This window comes from Pristiophorus japonicus, chromosome 3, assembly GCF_044704955.1.
Source record: "Pristiophorus japonicus isolate sPriJap1 chromosome 3, sPriJap1.hap1, whole genome shotgun sequence".
NCBI lineage: Eukaryota > Metazoa > Chordata > Chondrichthyes > Pristiophoridae > Pristiophorus > Pristiophorus japonicus.
This window is the reverse complement of record NC_091979.1, coordinates 291,045,316-291,066,382: the sequence shown is the minus strand read 5'-3', so window position 1 is coordinate 291,066,382 and position 21,067 is coordinate 291,045,316. Positions and strand designations below refer to the sequence as shown.

Here is a 21,067-nt window from a genome sequence, read left to right as displayed (position 1 = left end):
GCCACAACTGGGGATGTGTGTTCCATTTCTCAACATGCAACACATATCTGCATTTGGCAGGTGACTGCTGCACTATATGCCCGGAGGAATGACAACATAAAGTTCCCCATGACCACCCAGGCAATGCTTGAAAGGGCTGTGGGCTTCTCCAGGATTGCTGGCTTCCCAAAGGTACAGGGCTGCATTGATTGTACCCACATCGCCTTGTGAGCACCTTTGGAGGATTCCGAGATGTACAGGAACAGAAAAGGCTTCCACTCCATCAATGTGCAACTCGTGTGTGATGACATGCATCTCATCATGTCAGTTGATGCAAGGTACCCTGGGAGCACCCATGATGCGTTCATCCTACGCGAGGGCACTATATCTGCCATGTTTCAACAGCAGCCAGAAAGGCAGAGCTGGCCACTGGGAGACAAAGGGTATGGCCTCGCCACTTGATGCCCCTACGCGCAACCCAGATGGAAGCTGACCGGGAATACAACATGTCGCACAGAGTTTCCGATGCCTGAACCATTCCGAGGGCTACTTGCAATACTCCCCTGAGATTGTCGGCCAGTTCACTGTTATGTGTTGCATGCTGCATAAGTTAGCCATCATGAGGCAGCAGCAGCTGGTAGTAGAAAGACCCACCTGAGGTGAGAGTGGCTGATGATGAGGGGGAAGATGCAGATGACGAGGAGGAGGAGGAGGAGGACGAGGAAGCCATGCAACTACCTGAACCCGGAGCACGACGGCGGAGGAGAGCAACCGTCGTGCCCCTTTAAGGATTGCTCGAGCCTTGCGCCAGCAGCTCATCGTGAATGCTTTGCTACCTGAAGGCTCAGCGGCAACTATTCCAAATGGACCATGTTTACTGTTTGGACCTGTTCCGTAATGTTGTGTTGTGTTAATGGAACAAATAGTAGAAATAATTCTTCTTTACTTCAAAATGTTGTGTTAATAATGGAACAAATAATGGAAATGATTCAGTTATAATTTAAAATATAATTTATTCAAAAGTTTAACACCTGTTTGTACTTAACTTAACTTTAATAAAAATATTCTTGTATCAAACTTTAAAGCTTTCATTTAAGATCACTTACAAACTATAAGGTCACTTACAAACTTTAAGATCACTTACTAACTTTTAAACTTGTAAATTTACACAACTTACTTTAATTTGAGAACAGTTACAACAGTAACAGTAATAACAACAGTGGCAAAGAAAGGCTGTACCCATTTCTCCTCCACCTTATTCTAAGACTGCCTGCTGCCTTTGGTCTTGTTGACTCCACCCCTACTCGCAGGCAGTGGCGCAGTGTTTCTCGAGTTGGTACCAAGCTTATTCTTTCGAACATCTCGGGTAATGCGCACTTCTTGATGGGGGAGGGGGGTGGGAGGCTGGTAATGGTCTGGGGATTGGAGTGGGAGTGGCAGTTGATTCTGTTAATGGCTGCGGGGGTCTGGGCATGTTCCCTTATTGCAGCAGCTAACTCCGACATTCCCTCCCTCATGTGCCCTGACAGTGTTTCAACTACTTGTAACATTCCCTCCCTTATGTTCACTGACAGTGTATCCGCTGCCTGAGACATTCCCTCCCTCAGTTTTCCCATTTCTCATGAGTGTTGTTACTTCTCCTGACAGTCCTGATACCTCAACACCCACCCCACTGATGATGTCCAGGAGTGATCACGTAAGGTCAATGCTCTCTGCACTCATTGCCATCCTCTGAACCACATCTGTTAGATCCTGCACCTCAGTAGAGCGCTGTCGAGCTCTCCTTCCCCTCCTCACCTTGGGTGTGGCTTGCTGCATCCCACTGGGACCCGCAGCCTCGGACAGTGGGGCCCTGGGTCTGCCTCACTGCATCCCACTGGAATCCCCAGCCTTGGACTGTGAGAAACCGTGGAATGTCCCAGCAACTCGTACCACTCAGGAAAGGGCTGGCACCTCAATGGGCAGCACCTGCACCTCCTCCAAAATGAGTATAACAGTGGGGGCTTCATCCCCCCCCTCACCCCCATGTTCTTGGTCTGGAAAGTGGATTGAAAGATGTTTACTTCTTCAGGCCAGTGCGCATCTGAATCTTCTTCTACATTGTCAGGGTTGGCCTCAAGTTCTGCAAAACATAACAGAACAGACAAATGGTTAGCAGCTGAGGAGGGGGCAGGGTAGCATGAGTATGCTTGCACAGCGCAGGCAGCAGGCTGATTTGAAGGACCACAATGAATGATAGCACATTGCATCAACCAAAGCGTAGCTGACGGAGTCATCCCCATGAACCAAAGCATGGCTAGCCCGCGCAGTACTTAACATTTAGCAAAGCCAGAATGTGGAATTTACCCTCTCCCTCAAGTGTGGATCCAGCTTGTGCAGTGGTGGTTGCTTTTCTCCAGGCAAGACCCATCAAAACAGCGATCCTGTCTTCCAAGTGTGTCAGTGGGTGCAGATTTGCCAGGCCTCCTCCTGTTCGACTTCTTTCCTGTTTGTTGTGGGCCATTTTCCTCTGCAAAGATGAAAACATTACTTTTTAGGGAGGGTGTCTTTCTGCTGGATGGGACATATACAGCTGGTCACATTTACAATTGCAATTCTATTGAATAAAAGAAAATATTACTTACACTAACTACCTGACCAAGATACTGCCACGTCTTTTTGCACTGGCCTCCAGACCTCGGGGTGGTCACCATTGCACAGTAATCTTCAGCAAGTTGGTTACAGCGGTTCTTCATTTCTTTTGGTGGAACTTTTATGTGACCTCTGCTGGTGTCCAGCTCGTGCCATCTGGCCTCAATCACAGTAACTAGTGCCTCCACTTCATCCTGTAAGAAATTCTTGGTCGTTGAGCCGTGTTGCATCTTGTATTGCAGCTCTGATTTTTCCAATGAGAATTAAAGTTCTCACACACAACTGCCTCTTTAAAAATGGCCGAATGCAGACCAGGAGCTGTACTGAGAATGCCCGCCCATAGCAATCACATCAAAAACGTCCTTTTTTTGGGCACATACGCAGAAGGGGGTTTGGGGGTCATTGTTTTTTCGGTGCAGACATTAGGCTCCACCCCCCGAAGCTACAGGACAGGCTGCGCGGCCCCAATTTCAAAAAATAGAAGGGGGAAACTTGCTACTTATTTTTTTGGAGTAGTTGCGGCCAAAAAAAAAAAGGGCGGAACTCTGGCAAAATGCAAAAAAAGGCATGGGGAAAATTGAGCCCATAGTTCCATTGGCTTTGTTAATTACTGCTTTGCATTGGTTGGACAAGTTGAGCATCAAGTCTACTAAGATTACTCGATCTCTTCCAACTTCATCCTTAGCTATTTCAACACCATTCATAGAGTTGTGTGAACATGGGAACAGGAATAGACCATTCAGCATCTCAAGGCTGTTCTGCCATTTAATGAGGTCATGGCTGATTTTATCCTGTCCCATCAATTTTTCCTTTCTATGTACAGTACTTGAATTCATCAGCATAAAATTAATCTATCATTGTTTTGTTCAAGATTTCTGTTCATCAAAAGTATTTTCGCAAAGTAATTTCACCCTCAATTGCATTAAAACCTAGATTTGTCAGAGATTTGTTTATGAGTTAAATGCATAGTCTGATTAGGGCTATTGCTTTCCAATAGCTCAAGTTTTTATATTATGCAGCATAGAAATGTTTAAAATGGCTAACAATTGTCCGACTGCTGAATTTGATTTTGAAATTCTGGGGGAAAGCTTTTGATGTATTTACAGAAAATAACTATGGCATTCACACCATATTATTTTATATAATAGTAGAGACCATATAATTTTAAGATGACGGACTTACACTTCAGTGAAATGTTTTCACCATCTTACAATAAAAATCTTTCAAGCTATGCAACAACTGCATGAAGATGTGTATCAGTAAATGTGGTCCATAATGTTAATTTAGAAACCTATATTTAAATAATCTTGTTCAATTAAATAAAGAATTGGTTCCTAATTAATATTAAAAATGAAAAATTGATCAGATGCATTGCCATATTAATAATAAACAAATAATTAAATGCTTTCTTTAGAAAGCTACACAAATTGGCATACTTGTACTCTGTTTCTCATTTACAATTTATCTAATGCAGGTTGCCTAGGATACACTTGTGTTCTCATAGCAACTAAACTGGATGCTGCTGCAATTTTGAATACACAAGTGCAGGAACACGAAGCTGATGCTCATTTAAAAATTCTGTAAAAATGTGTATATGGGCTAGATGTGCTGCCCATGGACTATAAATTCTTAGGATCGCCAGAATCATTCTGGAAATGAACTTTCAGATGCATTTATCAAATTGCTTGTTTATCTACTGTCACATTAAAAAAACACACTCATGGAGCACCATTAATGTAACTAAAATGACCAAGTTGTTTTACAAAAGGCAAACAATAACTGGAGACCAAGAAATGAGGAAGAAGGGGTGGCAGAAAGCAAGATTGAAGATTTAGCTTTTGAGGAGGGGAAAGTGATGGTAAGGTGAACGGAGCCCTAGAATGTACCAGAGTGTAGCATGTGGGCAAGGAGCAGTATTTAAATACGGGGTAACTCTATCTCCCAGGTCCCATCATCTACTTTGGAAGTCAGAGTTATACTGAAAAAAAATGACCTCCGATTGATTAAAAACTGGCTTCAAATGTCATTTTCCCTGCCATTAATAGCTCTCAAACTGATATAGTTATATCTTAATGCCACATGGTCAATCTTGGAAGTGATTTTATTTCATCAAATGATAACACTACTGCTTGTCTATGGTACACCAAGGGTTAATGAAAGAAATACTTGAATTTATATAGTGCCTTTCAAAACTTCAGGACGTCCCAAAGCACTTAAAGCCAATTAAGTACATTTAAAGTGTAGTCACTGTTGTAATGTAGGAAATGTAATGTAATGAAACATAGAAACATAGAAAATAGGTGCAGGAGTAGACCATTCGGCCCTTCAAGCCTGCACCACCATTCAATAAGATCATGGCTGATCATTCACCTCAGTACCCCTTTCCTGCTTTTTCTCCATACCCCTTGATCCCTTTAGTTGCAAGGGCCATATATAACTCCCTCTTGAATATATCCAATGAACTGGCATCAACAACTCTCTGCAGTAGGGAATTCCACAGGTTAACACCTCTCTGAGTGAAGAGGTTTCTCCTCATGGCTTACCCCTTATCCTTCGACTATGTCCCCTGGTTCTGGACTTCCCCAACATCGGGAACATTCTTCCTGCATCTAACCTGCCCAGTCCCGTCAGAACTTTATATGTTTCTATGAGATCTTCTCTCATCCTTCTAAACTCCAGTGAATACAGGCCCAGTCGATCCAGTCTCTCCTCATATGTCAGTCCTGCCATCCCGGGAATCAGTCTGGTGAACCTTCGCTGCACTCCCTCAATAGCAAGAACATCCTTCCTCAGATTAGGAGACCAAAACTGAACACAATATTCCAGGTGAGGCCTCACGAAGGCCCTGTACAACTGCAGACCTCCCTGCTCCTATACTCAAATTCCCTAGCTATGAAGGCCAACATACCATTTGCCTTCTTCACCGCCTGCTGTACCTGCCAGACCACTTTCAGTGACTGATGGGCCATGACACCTAGGTCTCGTTGCACCTCCCCTTTTCCTAATCTGCCGCCATTCAGATAATATTCTTCCTTCGTGTTTTTGCCACCAAAATGGATAACCTCACATTTATCCACATTATACTACATCTGCCATGCGTTTGCCCACTCATCTAACCTGTCCAAGTCACCCTGCAGCCTCTTAGCATCCTCCTCACAGCTCACACCGCAACCCAGCTTAGTGTCATCTGCAAACTTGGAGATATTACACATCAATTCCTTCATCTAAATCATTAATGTATATTGTAAATAGCTGGGGTCCCAGCACTGAGCCCTGCAGCACCCCACTAGTCATTGCCTGCCATTCTGAAAAGGACCCATTTATAACGACTCTCTGCTTCCAGTCTGCCAACCAGTTCTCTATCCACGTCAGTACATTACCCCCAATACCATGTGCTTTAATTTTGCACATCAATCTCGTGTGGGCCTTGTCAAAAGCCTTTTGAAAGTCCAAATACACCACATCCACTGGTTCTCCCTTGTCCACTCTACCAGTTACATCCTCAAAAAATTCTAGAAGATTTGTCAAGCAGAATTTCACTTTCATGAATCCATGTTGACTTAGACCGATCCCGTCACTGCTTTCCAAAAGCACTGCTATTTCATCTTTAATAATTGATTCCAACATTTTCCCCATTACTGATATCAGGCTAACAGGTCTATAATTACCCACTTTCTCTCTCCCTCCTTTCTTAAAAAGTGGTGTTACATTAGCTACCCTCCAGTCCATAGGAACTGATCCAGAGTCGATAGACTGTTGGAAAATGATCACCAATGCATCCACTATTTCTAGGGCCACTTCCCTAAGTACTCTGGGATGCAGACTATCAGGCCCCGGGGATTTATCAGCCTTCAACCCCATCAATTTCCCTAACACACTTTCCTGCCTAATAAGGATATCCTTCAGTTCCTCCTTCTCACTAGACCCTCGGTCCCCTAGTATTTCCGGAAGGTTATTTGTGTCTTCCTTCGTGAAGACAGAACCAAAGTATTTGTTTAACTGGTCCGCCATTTCTTTGTTCCCCATTATAAATTTACCTGAATCTGACTGCAAGGAACCTACGTTTGTCTTCATTAATCTTTTTCTCTTCACATAGCTATAGAAGCTTTTGCAGTCAGTTTTTATGTTCCCAGCAAGTTTCCTCTCATACTCTATTTTCCCCCTCCTAATTAAACCCTTTGTCCTCCTCTGATGTATTATAAAATTCTCCCAGTCCTCAGGTTTGCTGCTTTTTCTGGCCAATTTATATGAAGACAGTAATCCTTTAAGAACTCCTTTCGAAAAGCTAAATATTTCCAATTAGCTACACTTTTAAGCTTTGGAAATTTCTGCACCATCAATGCCTGATAAGATGACCTTGTTGGGCACAATCACTTCTTTGCAATATTATACCATCCGACTACAAGTTCCTGTATAACAGTTTTTCCTCTAAAAGAAATTTTGATCAAACATATTTTCAGTACAAATACAACAAAATCCTTGGCTGAGACAATTATTACAGAAGCAATTACAAAATCAATGGCAATTCAATTACCCACATGAAATGTCTTCACTACATTGTATAGGTAGTGTACAAGGAGAACAGGCATTCTGACTGAGGGCCACTTCATCCAGAATGACTCAATATTAAATAAATCACTGATTTAAATCATCTGAAAAATAATGTAATGACCATATTTGTTCACAAGTTAAAAATGTCCTTTAATCAAAAATTGGACAGGGCTTTTTAAAAACTGTGCTATTAAATGATTTTGATATAATGACCTAGAAATTCAGTGATTGGTGGTGTCAATTAGCGGCTGTGATCAATGGAGTACTGATCGAGGCGAGCCAGCAGTGGACCATGTTCTTTTAAGAGCACTTGTGCTTAGATGCCACATGTCTCTTATGCACCTCCTAGATTCAGGTAAGCACATTTTAAAAACTTTCCTTGTTGGGCTGCACAGAAGCTTGATTTTGCTGAGTGCAGCTGGTGCTGGCTACCTCAGGGCAAACCAAGCTTGCAGTGGAGACCTCAAACAGAAGTTATTCTCCTTATTTGCATATGCAAAGGGACGAACATCTGCTTCAGGTGTGGGCAATGCATGCAGAATTTTTTGACCTTTACCAATAGGGCGGGTGGCGCACCTCTGTCATGTAACAAGTGAGCACTTGCAGCCCAACATATTGGAGGCTTAGGAGGAATTTTAGCTTCCGAAAAATGGGAACTGCACATCTCTAAATTTATATTTGCTCTCAAAATGACCTGGAAATTAACGTTCCAATGGAAGTTCCGAGAGATCACTGCAACCTTAAGTGCAAAATTATGGGATGGGATATGGCAAAGCACCTGAACACCTCTACAAGACCATCGCGTAAATGAATATGAGGACTCCACAAAATTGCAAGTCCCTGAGCTCTGGCCCTCAATTGGACCCAGCGTGAAGGTAAGCCCCATCTCACCAGGCCTACCGGGCCAAATGGGTGGCGGTGGGGCCCATCTGCAGTCCAGACCAAGTTCAATCCTGGATAGCCTTATGAGACGGGATCTCATAGAAACATATAAAATTCTGACGGGACTGGACACGTTAGATGCAGGAAGAATGTTCCCGATGTTGGGGAAGTCCAGAACCAGGGGTCACAATCTAAGGATAAGGGGTAAGCCATTTAGGACTGAGATGAGGAGAAAGTTCTTCACTCAGAGAATTGTGAACCTGTGGAATTCTCTACCACAGAAAGTTGTTGAGGCCAGTTCGTTAGATATATTCAAATGGGAGTTAGATGTGGCCCTTACGGCTAAAGGGATCAAGGGGCATGGAGAGAAAGCAGGAATGGGGTAATGAAGTTGCAAAAATGATCAGTCATGATCATATTGAATGGTGGTGCAGGTTTGAAGGGCTGAATGGCCTACTCCTGCATCTATTTTCTATGTTTCTATGTTTGCCAAATGATGAGGGCAACACTCGAGGAATGCTCATTGTTCTTCCGGAGGAATGAAGGGAACCTAACTACTCCCCATGGCAGCACAACTTGTGTTTCTGTGGTCTCCAGCGGGGGAGGGGGGCACAGCAGATGTGCCTCCAAACCACCAAGGTCTGTACCTGCAGGTTCCTTCACCTGAAACCAGGTGAAGGAGGGGCCAATTGCTGAGTCCTGCAGCAGGCGCGTAAATACTGGGATCACATCCTCATGGATCGTCTAGGTTATTTACTCTATGCACGTTCTTTTTTAAAAGACAGAATTATAGACATAAATGGATACTTACAATGCTGTAGGATGAGGAGGATTCCCGTTAACTACCTCGTAAAGCTCTTCCAGTAGTTTGTCATCCCAGTAGAGGTCACAAAACTTCTCCGATATAGCATTACTGAATGTACTGAATTTAAGACTTTTCAAGGATAAGATGTACTCACCTTATAAAAAAAATCAAAAGTCTAAAATCAATTACAACAATGCAATATTATTTCATGTAACAAAAATAATGAACATTAATATTGTAGCTTGTAACCAGTCCTGAATAATAGTTTTCTTTGTAACAGATCTGAATTGAGACTAGCTAAACCAACTTTGAGATTTATTCTCTAGTATTTACAAATGCATAATACGATGTATAGTTCAGATGGATTTTGATTGTTCAAATATTACATTCTTTACAGAATTACTGTACATAATAAGACCTTGCAAACAAGAACAGCACCAATCAAAACACAATTTTCATTTATTTCTGAACTAGAATTTTTTGTTTGTTTTAAAAAGCCAAGAGGATTAATTAAATTATTTTTAATAAACCAAAAATAAATTCAGCAATGAAAGAAAAGACACACTAGAATAGATTTTCATCTTCACCACCTGGGCAGTAATCTGGTGGAGCAGATTTCAATGGAACAAAATTGAGGGGCAGAGCTACAACTGTGTTCCAATCTGCCCCGCCAGAGTACTGCCCAGACAGTCAACTGCGATACTCTACCACACTGCATTCAAAGGCTCGAAGCAATAACAAGAACAGAGCCAACAACCAAATGGCTAGCATGTGCAGACTGGGTGATGCACTCAATGGTGTGAGGCAGAAAAATTATTGTGCACAAACGTGGCTCTCTCTATATCTGCTGCAGACTTTTTGCCCCCAAAATTAATTTAGCAGCATTTATAAAATGACATTTGAAAACTTTTACCATATGCCTTATCTCACTTTTATAGACAGGCAAGTCATGCTTTGGGAAAACCCATTAAGTGTACTGAAAAGTCTTTGAAATTGAGAATGAATCATATCCTGTCCCAAACAGCACTATTCTTTACAGAGTTTCACCTGTCAGTAACACAGCACTTAATTTTAAATAAAATTAGCCACATATGATGAAATTTTACAAATTCATTATTTCTGATTAAATATTTTTCACTTCCATCTATGATTATTTCTCATGAAAGGACAGCACTATCAACAGCACTCAATATTTTCACAGCATCTAGATTCCTGAGCGCGAGGCCCAGGCCATTTCAGCTCCCAAGGCCTCATTTAAATAAACATGTCAGCACCGCCTCCTGCCGAAAGGACAGAGCCAGCGGGCGGAAGCAGCGAATCGGGCGGGAGGCCGACATCACCAGAGATTCAAGGGAAGATTAGTGTTGGGAGGAGGAGTCGCCAAAGAGTTGCTGGTGGTGGGAAGGTTGGGGCTGTAGAGGCCCAAAGATTCCTCACAGGACCCAGAGGAATACATCTGTTCCTCCAAGTCCACAAGAGATTCTTGCATTTTTTTTCTCTTAAATACTTACCGTGGTCATTCTGCTGCCCACTGGCAGGTTTCACTGGTGGGTTTGGCGACGCACGGGCCTCCCGTGACTTTTACTTGTAAATCGCATTTCAGTGCTAATGACATCATCAGGCCGCAATCTCGGCGAGTTCGGTAGGCCCCTGTTTGCCAGGGACGGGCGACTCTCCGTGTCTAAAATGTCACCGGTTAAAATGGCGGTGTGTGGGAATTCAGCGCAAACCCTCCAACCATCATTTTAACTACCTGCCCACCTCATACATGCCGGCAGGGCTAAGTTAAAATCAGGGCTAAAAGAACTAGTGCTTTAGCTATCACTCTAGAATTTTTAACAAAATTAAAGCAAACATTCCAAAATGTTTTAATAATCTGAAACTCTTGCAAAGAAAAAGTTAGATTTTGCTCTTGCATATAATTATTAATAAAATAATTTGTATGTTAAAATAAAGATAATCTACCCATGGCATGGGCTTCTTCGCCATTCTCTAAGTAACCATCAAATGCAAACTCTTCTTTTATGAGATGAATTGTTTTCTGCAAAGGATTGATTGGTTCTGGGTTTGATGAATTTATTGCCATGAGATTGTCATGAGAACATGACGGGATGCATGCAGAAGTTAAGTGGACATTTTCTGACATTTTTGCAGTAATGTTTGGAGAAGCCGTGAATGTTTTTATTTCATTTCCAGTAGCCAATGGCTCCTGCGCAAACAAACATCTGTCAGACAATAGTATCTCTGAGGCAACACCGTCAAAATCTACAAATTCATTAAAAATGTCATTAGAAGGCTTGGATACAGTGTGCGTTTTGATCTTAGGTTTTTGATCCTCATTGCTACCAAGTGTAGGGCTGGAAGTGTTCTGCAATGGTGATACTGTATATTTAAAAGACTTCCCACTGCTTCCGCCAGAGTCCCTGTCTGAAAGTACTGTAGATTCTGGGAAGTAAGTATTCAACTTGTCTCCAGAAGTACTTGGCAGAAGTGATGCTTGTTCTGGCTCAGTCAACTGAACAGGTGGGGAAGTTACTATCCCTGCTTTAGAGTTCTGATGAAGAAGAACATTGTTTACTGGAAAGGCGGAAACAGCTGAAGAACCAGAATTACAATTTACTTTCTGGTGCTGCAAAGAAATTGTTTGTGATAGATTTGTTTTGCTTTCAACCATAGGAGAACGTTTGGCAGATGAAATTAAGCTGTTTTTAGTTTGGTCTGGCGAAGATACTAAAGATGTGCATGCGCTGCTCTCAAAACTCTCATTCTCAAAGTCCACCACAGATGTGTCCACAACGACATCATTTTCAATATCTTCGATTGGCACTGCTGCCTGGTTCTTCTGGATTTCCTGCTTTATAGCTTTAACCAGTTGTTTGGCTGTTGGGCTTTTACTTGACACTTTGGCACTGCTGGAATAAGAAAAGTCATTTAATTAAAAAAAAAGTAAAAAAGAAATCCTCATTTTTATGGCCACAAAACGCTAAAAATAGGTTAGAATTGGTTACTAATTTCACAGCATTTATCTTAGACTTTTATTTTCTGTATTTAGATTCTCAATTAATGCAGAAATGAATGGTACTAGAACATGCAATGTGAAAAATTAAATTGCCACTAAGTAAAGTGGGAAATTATTAGTGCGAAAGAATGTTTAAATTATTCCCCACTATCCTCAATCCAGCCCCCCAGAGATTTTAGGAGAGATTAGGGAGACCTTCCTTCTGCAGGAAACAATGCCACATACCTCATGAGAATGGTCGTAGAAGTCTGTGGATTAAACTGATTAAACTGTGAAACTCAAAATAATCTTGGGAGTCTCCAGAAATAATATCATAATCATATAACTGCCATTTTCCACATAATTGCTTAATACCACTTCAAACGTTAAAATATTTCACAAAATTATAAAGATAACTATCTTTAGCACCTAAACATTTTAACTAGATACTACAAAAAGCAAAAGAACAAATATAATAAATGGTACCATTCTGTTCAACAAAGAATGAATAACTGTGATAATATAATTTTAAAAGTAATTTTCAAATAAGCGCATTGTTGTCATTCATACTGTACAAATTAATAGCTATTAATTTTATTCAATCAAAAGAGAATTTTTATTTCACGAAGATACCTCCCATCAATTCAATACTCATCTTTATTCAACTGTACTTGTACTTGCCTGATATTCTAAATAACATCACTTTTTTAAAGATGATTTTTCATATCAATCAAAAAATGTAACCAATGGCTAATTCAAAAATTACTTTTTTATCTATAATTTGCAAAATTATATTTTTAAATATTGTATCTGTTCCCAACAATTGACCTGAACACAAATTCCAATACTCTTAGGGGATTTGCTTTTTTATATCATGAATTCATTACCTTGTTTTCTCTTTGTGCTGTGTGATTATTATAGGTTTGAAATGGGTGGCTGGGGAAGTGAAGGCCTCTGGAAGTTTGGAAGGGGACTTGCTGTTTACAGAATACTGACAAGGAATTGGGCCCTTTATAGCTGTCAGCTTACTGTCACTAGCAAGAGGTACAAATCCTATAAATAATGAATGAAAAAAGAAAGAAAATTAAATGAAAATGCCTTTGCTGGTTGATATGAAAACGTGTACAGCTCTAGTAATGATCCGTACCTAATCTGGATGATTCTTGGGCAAAATCTGTATTTCCCAGTGGAGAATGAGAAAGTTCTAGGTTCTCTGTTTTGAAATTCAGTCCAATGACAGCCATTCCTTTTTTGTGGTAGTTCTAATAAAGGAAAAAAAAAATAGTTGTGAATCCACATGTTATTTCATCTGTGGGCACATTTACAAATCAATTGGACATAGACTTTGGAAAACTGTATGCACAAACCAGTGTGACAAAAATATCGATACACTGGTACCAAAGATGACTGTAAAGGCTATATTAGTAATTGTACATCTTTTTTTTACATAGTAATACATTTTGGAAGATCCCACCGATACCAGGGTAAACTGAAGTAAAGGAATTATTTATTCCTTCTGTAATATTTTACTTTGAAAAACTTTCAAATGCTTTTAAAATCTTGCTCACAATTATTATTTGATTAAGGGGGACAGCATCATGGAGGAAATACAATTAATCTAAATAACTGCATGCGAAGTCTTGGAGAATATTTTGGGTGATGATGAGGTAGATTTTTGTCTTCATCACCTGTGTGTTAATTTGGCAGGGCAAATTACACGCTCTTTATATAACTCATCTGTTTTTCATTCCATTGATTTTGCACCACCAGATTACCACCAGACAGTGAAGACAATATCCTACCCTGATATTTTCCATTCCCCTGGTAGAAAAGTAGCTTTCTATACTAGCCAGAAAAGTATCTGGTGGCTGTACCTCTAGCCTGGAAATCTTACTGCTTCCCAGCACTGAATTCCTCTGCTGGTAGCACTCTACCCGAAATCAGTAGGTTATGGATCCAAGCCCCACTCCAGACTTCAGCACATAATCTTGACTGACATTTCAATGTAGTACTGAGAGACTTAGAGATGCCTTGGTAGAAATTGCCCTTCACTGGAAACAGGGCGCACCTATTGCTTTTGAAGTATTCTGGCCGCTGCATATCCGGCAAAATTCAGCTCCTTTGGGTTTTTTTTTCCAGCGTGGCGGTGGAAGTGGGAGTGGAGCGGAGTGGCCATCACTAGCGGGGCAGAAGTGGGAGTGGAGCGGAGTGGCCATCACTAGCGGGGCAGAAGTGGGGGTGGAGCGGAGTGGCCATCACTAGCGGGGCAGAAGTGGGAGTGGAGCGGAGTGGCCATCACTAGCGGGGCAGAAGTGGGAGTGGAGCGGAGTGGCCATCACTAGCGGGGCAGAAGTGGGAGTGGAATGGAGTGGCCATCACTAGCGGGGCAGAAGTGGGAGTGGAGCGGAGTGGCCATCACTAGCGGGGCAGAAGTGGGGGTGGAGCGGAGTGGCCATCACTAGCGGGGCAGAAGTGGGGGTGGAATGGAGTGGCCATCACTAGCGGGGCAGAAGTGGGGGTGGAATGGAGTGGCCATCACTAGCGGGGCAGAAGTGGGGGTGGAGCGGAGTGGCCATCACTAGCGGGGCAGAAGTGGGGGTGGAATGGAGTGGCCATCACTAGCGGGGCAGAAGTGGGGGTGGAGCGGAGTGGCCATCACTAGCGGGGCAGAAGTGGGAGTGGAGCGGAGTGGCCATCACTAGCGGGGCAGAAGTGGGAGTGGAGCGGAGTGGCCATCACTAGCGGGGCAGAAGTGGGAGTGGAGCGGAGTGGCCATCACTAGCGGGGCAGAAGTGGGAGTGGAGCGGAGTGGCCATCACTAGCGGGGCAGAAGTGGGGGTGGAGCGGAGTGGCCATCACTAGCGGGGCAGAAGTGGGGGTGGAGCGGAGTGGCCATCACTAGCGGGGCAGAGGTGGGAGTGGAGCGGAGTGGCCATCACTAGCGGGGCAGAAGTGGGGGTGGAATGGAGTGGTCAAAACTGTCAGTCATCAGCCTTGCGCATCACAATGTCTCTCCCCTTCAGTTAAACGGAAGAGCTGTTGCGAACTCTGCTTTCATTTTAGTTAGGTCCACTGGGCCACCAGGGTTTCGGCCGGGCCAGCGGCCTGGCACCCAAGGAGGGGTGCCAGTCTATTTATTGGCAGCCCGGCCGAGCCCAGGGGCATAATTGTCGGGCCGACCTGGTAGTCGGCCGACAAAACAAATAACATGGCGGCCGCGAAAGTGCACCCTTCCCTTTAAGAGTGGCTGTGCCGCCATTTCACAGAGTGCGCACCGACAGAAAAAGCAATTTCAGCCCTGCCATCTTTCAGATGATGTGAAAAATTCATAAGTTCTTGATCTGGATTGGGACCGGCAGCGTGAGCCCACCGGGGTGCGAAATACTGTGGTCATTAGTCCTTAAAGGCTAGAGGCCAGATTTAAAGGGTTGCGTCTCTTAGAGGTTGGTGGCCGCATGTGGGGAAAATAACTGTTGCCAGCTTTTCAAAAGGCTGCAAAAGGGTTCAAATGCTTGCCAGTCGCTTGAATGGCTGTGTAAGGCAAAAGAAGTGCATAGCAATAACCAGGGGAAGGCAAGACAAATGTGGAAGCAGGAATGGAGTCTGTGGAGAAATAATGGAACAGTGCAGCACCTAAATCCTCTATTAATGGCTGGCAAAAATGGGGGTTGGGGTCTGCTGCATGTGGTGAGTGTCAGGAAGATTGTGCTGTGTGGCATTGCAGAGCATGGTCTCAGTGTACAGCACTGCGACATGCCTGGCACGATGTGGCAGCTAGGGTCAATTCTGTGTCTATTGCCTGCAGGACCTGTGTACAGGTACTGAAGAAGATCTTACACCTTAAGGAAGCTGCGCAATAAGTCTAGCCAACAGTACTGTTTACCAGGTTCATGGCACGGGTAAGCAGGCCGAAAAATGTTGGCTATCAATCTGTTCCACTTCTACTGCACTCCCATGGTAAACCCTCATACAAGTGTAGAGAGTTTTCATTGCCTACCATACATGCCCATACTCCAGCATTCAAGCTGCAACTTACAATTGAAAGCTTTTTCACACTACATTTTCACATGATCATTTACTGGCATGCAGGATGAGCAGAAGCTGGACACATATCTGTCACTATGAATGTGCTTCTATAAATTATGGGGCTGAAATTCAAGCATGCCAGAAACCTGCTGCACCTACGATTTCTTACCTGCTTTTATTGCCGTATGGGAAGAGGTCGCCTCCTGTCCGATATTCAGGTCTTTGTCGTTTTTTTCAACAAGACCGAAAGTCAGTCATAATGGGGGCGGAAGTGCGGCGGTAAGTCCTGGTGAGGAGTGAAAGTTGGGGGCGGGACCGAGTCTCCGCCGCTGCATTGCGCGTGTGTGTCACCACTTCTCTCGCCTCATTTCAAAGGTGAGAGAATCAGTGATTCTGTAGGTTCGGCCACTGGGCCACCAGTGAAGGTTTCGGCCGGGCCAGCTGCCTAGCACCAAAGAGGGGGTGCTAGGCTGCCTGTTGGCAGCCCGACCGAACCCGGGACAATAATTGGACAGTCGATAGGGAAGTCGGCTGGCAAAAATAAAAATATGACGGCTGCGGCAGTGCGCACTCCCCTTGAAGGGCTGTCACGCTGCCATGCCGCACACACACAAAACAAGGTGCACCAACAGAAAAAGCTGTTGGGGGCACCGCACGGCAGAGCAAAGATTTTTGCAGGTAAATTTGGGGCGGAGACTGCTGGAGATCGGTGGTGCGCGCTTTGATGACGCGCTTGCAGCGGTCGGCAGCAGCAGGGCAGAAGTGGGTACAGGCCGGAAATCCCTGCGCTAATTTGGGGTCGTGGCAGGCAATTGACTGCAACGTGGTGGTTACTCCATTCCGCCGCAATACGGCGGTAACGGGCCTTATCTGGACTCTGAATTTCAGCCCCAATGTGTCATGACTACATGTCTGCTTGCAGGACAAGTTGACATCTAATACAAGGGAACAGACTGAAACTGAAGGACAACCTAGAATTACAAAGCCTTGACTCACTTGGAGAATGCCATCCTTGGATATGGGAACAGGGGAAATTGAAGCCACCTAAAAGCTCAGAGCTAGTATGATTTTGCTCTTGTGTGACCAATGCAGTTACACCCATTCCTGGGGATGCAGTTAGTGAATGTGAGGAGTTTGTACCTGGTGAGCCACAGTGCACAGGTGAGGAGAAGCAAGTGGTGATGGCAGAAGTGAAGAAGCCTAATGCCCATATGGCTACATGGCTGCTATCAATGGCCCCCTATACTTTGGGAAATGCTGTTCATATCCTAAGCATGATTGAAAGATCGGTGTGGGAAGGAGGGGTTCCGTTCCAGTCCAATTCTAGGCTCCACCTGAACTAGAGTGGGACCAGAATCCTAGCAGAAAGGGACAAACAGGTCTGTGGATAAAATTTTAAACTAGTAAGACAGATGTGTGTGGCGGGGGGGGAGGGGAGGAAGGAATCTCGTGGAAATAACATAATCCTGAACATAAAAGAAATAGGAAATGAGAGTAAAGGTCAGATCAAGGTAAAGAATAATGAAAGAATACTTGGATTTATATAGCGCCTTTCATGACTGCTGGACGTCTCAAAGCGCTTTACAGCCAATGAAGTACTTTTGGAGCATAGTCAGTGTTGTAATGTAGGAAAACACGGCAGCCAATTTGCGCACAAACAAGCTTACAATGATAATATAAATGGTCAGGAAACAGATGCAGTTATTTGACACAAGTATAAAATGACTTTAAAAATGTATTCATTCATGGATGTGGATGTCTCTGGCAAGGCCAGCATTTATTGCCTATCCCTAAGTTAGATGAAGTCCTTACTACTCGGGGATCAAGGGGTATGGCGAGAAAGCAGGAAGGGGGTACTGAAGTTTCATGTTCAGCCATGAACTCATTGAATGGCGGTGCAGGCTAGAAGGGCTGAATGGCCTACTCCTGCACCTATTTTCTATGTTTCTATGTTTCTATTAACCTTGAGATGGTGGTGGTGAGCCACAGCCTTGAACCGCTGTTCTTTGTAGTGGTTTGGTATAACTGAGTGGCTTGCTGGGCCATCTTAGAGGGCAGTTAAGAGTCAACCATATAGCTTTGGGTGTGAAGTCACTTATAGACCAGACTGAGTAAGAACAGTAGATTTCCTTCCCTATAGGACGTTAGTAAACCAGATGGGTTTGGACGACAATCTGGTAGTTTCATGGTCACCATTACTTGGTAGGTGAAAACAAAGTAAAATATTTGCATTTACATAGCGTCTTTCAATGACCACTGGGCATCTCAAAGCGTTTTACAGCCAATTAAGTACTTTTAGAGTGTAGTCACTGTTGTAATGTGGGAAATGCAGCAGCCAATTTGCATACAGCAGGCTCCCACAAACAGCAATGTGATAATGACCAGATAATCTGTTTTTGTTATGTTGATTGAAGGATAAATATTAGCCAGGACACCAGGGATAACTCCCCTGCTCTTCTTCGAAATAATGCCATGTGATCTTTTATGTCCACCTGAGAGAGCAGACGGGGCCTCGGTTTAACGTCTTATCCAAAAGACAGTATCTCCGACAGTGCAGCACTCCTTCAGCACCGCACTGGAGTGTCAGGCTAGTTTTATGTGCTCCAAACCCTGGAGTGGGACTTGAACCCACAACCTTCTGACTCAGAGGTGAGTGTGCTACCAACTGAGCCACAGCTGACACTAAAACATTAATAAAAACAAATTAAATTGCCTATATAGCAATGTACACAGCATCCGAAACAAAACAGGAGAACTGGAGACAATAATTTGGGCCGAGGAGCCAGAGGGATAACTGAAACATGGCTTAAGGAAGAACAGGAATGGTAGTTAAATTTTGGAGGATATAATGTATTTAAAAAGTATAGAGAAAGAAGGGGGTGGGGTAGCTGTACTAAGTAGAGATAATATAATGGCAATAGTAACTAGTGACACTACTAGCATTAAGATAGAAACAGAATCCATATGGATTTAGATAGAAGAGAAGACAGGATTGATTATGCTAATGGGGTCCTCGAGAGACCATCTATTTGGAGGAAGAAATGTGTAAGCAAATCTATGAAATGAGTACAAGAATAATAATAATGGGAGATTTCAATTACCCCCAAATAAACTGGCAAGAAGAGGTCAGGAAAGGGAAAAAGTGAATGGAATTCTTAGTGTATTCAGGACTCCTTTCTTATCTAATACATAAGAAACCAACAAGAGAGGAATCACTGCTAGATTTAGTAATAGGAAATGAACCAGAGCAGATAAGAGAAGTGCTGGGGTACATCTAGGCAGTAGCGACCATAATAAAAGGTTTAAAATAATGACTGAGAAAGACATAAAGACAAAGACCAAAGTAATAGATTTAGAATTTTTTTTTATCCAGTAGGGAATTCAGGAGAAACCTCTTTACCCAAAGTGTGGTAAATATGTGGAACACACTACCACGAAAAGTAATTGAAGTGAATAGCATTGATGCATTTAAGGGGAAGATAGATAAGCACATAAGGGAGAAAGGAACAGAGGTATATGTTGATAGGGTTAGGTGGGGTGGGAGGAAGCTCGTGTGGAGCATAAACACTGGCATAGACCAGTTAGGCCGAATAGCCTGTTTCTGTGCTGTAGATTCTGTGGGGAATTGTAACCCACAAAATAGGTCAGTTTGGTTTGGGTGGGAAGTTAAAGAGTTAAAAATCTGAAACAGGAAACTAACCCATCTAGAACCTGCCCACTTCCTGTTTTAACAGAGGCGAGGACGAGCGACCAATCCATATGTAGGCGGCGGGTTAAGTATTTTAATGAGGCTGCATGTACTCATTTCAATAGTGATTTTATTTTTAACCACAGGTGGCTGAGTTTCCCTGGCCTCGGGAAACCCTGCAGGTGAAAGGAGGCGAGAAGTGTTGAATCTAGGAGGTAAGTGCCTTTACAACACTGCTTGTGGGCCAGGAGGTGCAGGAGTGTTTCATCCAGGCCCAACAAGCTACCCAGCAAACCCTGCCCCCTCCCCTACGATCTGTCTGCTCCCTCTCCCGCTGGCAATTGGACTCCCCCCACGACCACCATTTGCTCACCTCCCAGCAACAAGTTATTATTGTTGATCTAAGTGGCACCCTATTTAGAAATATAGATAGAATAGATTTCCCAGCATTCCAAATTTAAAATCCTTGTCCTTGTCTCTAAGGGGGAGAAATTGGCTTGGCCTGTGCCTCCCTTTAGCGCCTGCGGGGGGCGGTAACTGGGCGCTAAGGGGTTACCAACTGGGCACAGCGAAACCACCAATGCCCGCGAACGTCCTTGGTGATTCTGCACTGGCGCTAACACTTACCGCCTCACTCTTTTGCGCCCGGAGATCATGGCATCATCTGGTACGCAGCACCCTGTTACTACCCAGATGCAATATTCACTCCTACCCCCTGCAGCATCACCGGGCGTCAACAATGGAAGATGCAGGAGGCGTTGTCACCTTGGCTGGTCGCTTGGGGCGCGCTAATTAAAGTCAGTGGTGGTCAGGCCGTGCAAAATGTAATTATATCCCCAGTTATAATATCGCTCTTAGAGCGCTTGGGGCTGCTATGGACGTAATGCATATGCCATGGCCCAACACAGACAGCAGGAAAACTCAACTCACCCCAGCATTGGCCCTTCCCTTTAAGTGAGGAAAGGAGCCTGCACAGATGGCAGCGCTACACAGAACATTGTGCAGTGCTCTGCTGCTACCATCCCTCTCACTTCCATTAGCGCTCTAAAGGAAGTGATTGTGCTTGATTTAGCGCTTAACTTCCCTATTAGAGAACTGAAGCGAAAATTCCCATCAGCTGGAAATCTTTTTCGCCCGGCGATAATTTTATGTTCCCTCAAAAGTTATTGCCCCAAATGGGACGCTACGCAATTTCTAGCCCTAAATCTTTCCATGGACTCAACCTCCCTTTCTCTGTAAGCTCTTTCAGTCCTACATCCCAACTGAACACTCCGGCCGCGATTTCGCCTACCAAGACAAGAGAGAGGAGGGTGACGTCCGGGGCGGGCTGTAACCCCGCTCCTGACTCCATGCCGGCTTCCCCCACGACTTTCCCCTGATGGAGCTTGTTAAGCCCGCCCTGCGAGGTTACCAGCCAATTAAAAGGAAGTGGGTCTGATGAAATCATTTGATGACCTGTCATCAGCCGGTTTTCTTAAAAGGACCATGCCAGCTTTATCTTGACAGT

General features: G+C 43.8%; 1 protein-coding gene across 1 annotated transcript in view; it reads right to left on the bottom strand.

Moving 5' to 3' along the window:
- Positions 1-21,067, bottom strand: part of LOC139255865 (kinase non-catalytic C-lobe domain-containing protein 1) — a 308,421-nt gene that overhangs the window by 100,785 nt on the left and 186,569 nt on the right. The window contains exons 14-17 of the mRNA XM_070874040.1: positions 12,994-13,108; positions 12,734-12,899; positions 10,814-11,757; positions 8,855-9,002 (exon numbers count right to left, since the gene is read on the bottom strand). Coding sequence (XP_070730141.1) covers positions 8,855-9,002; positions 10,814-11,757; positions 12,734-12,899; positions 12,994-13,108 — 1,373 coding nt within the window. The remainder of the gene's footprint in view (positions 1-8,854; positions 9,003-10,813; positions 11,758-12,733; positions 12,900-12,993; positions 13,109-21,067) is intronic.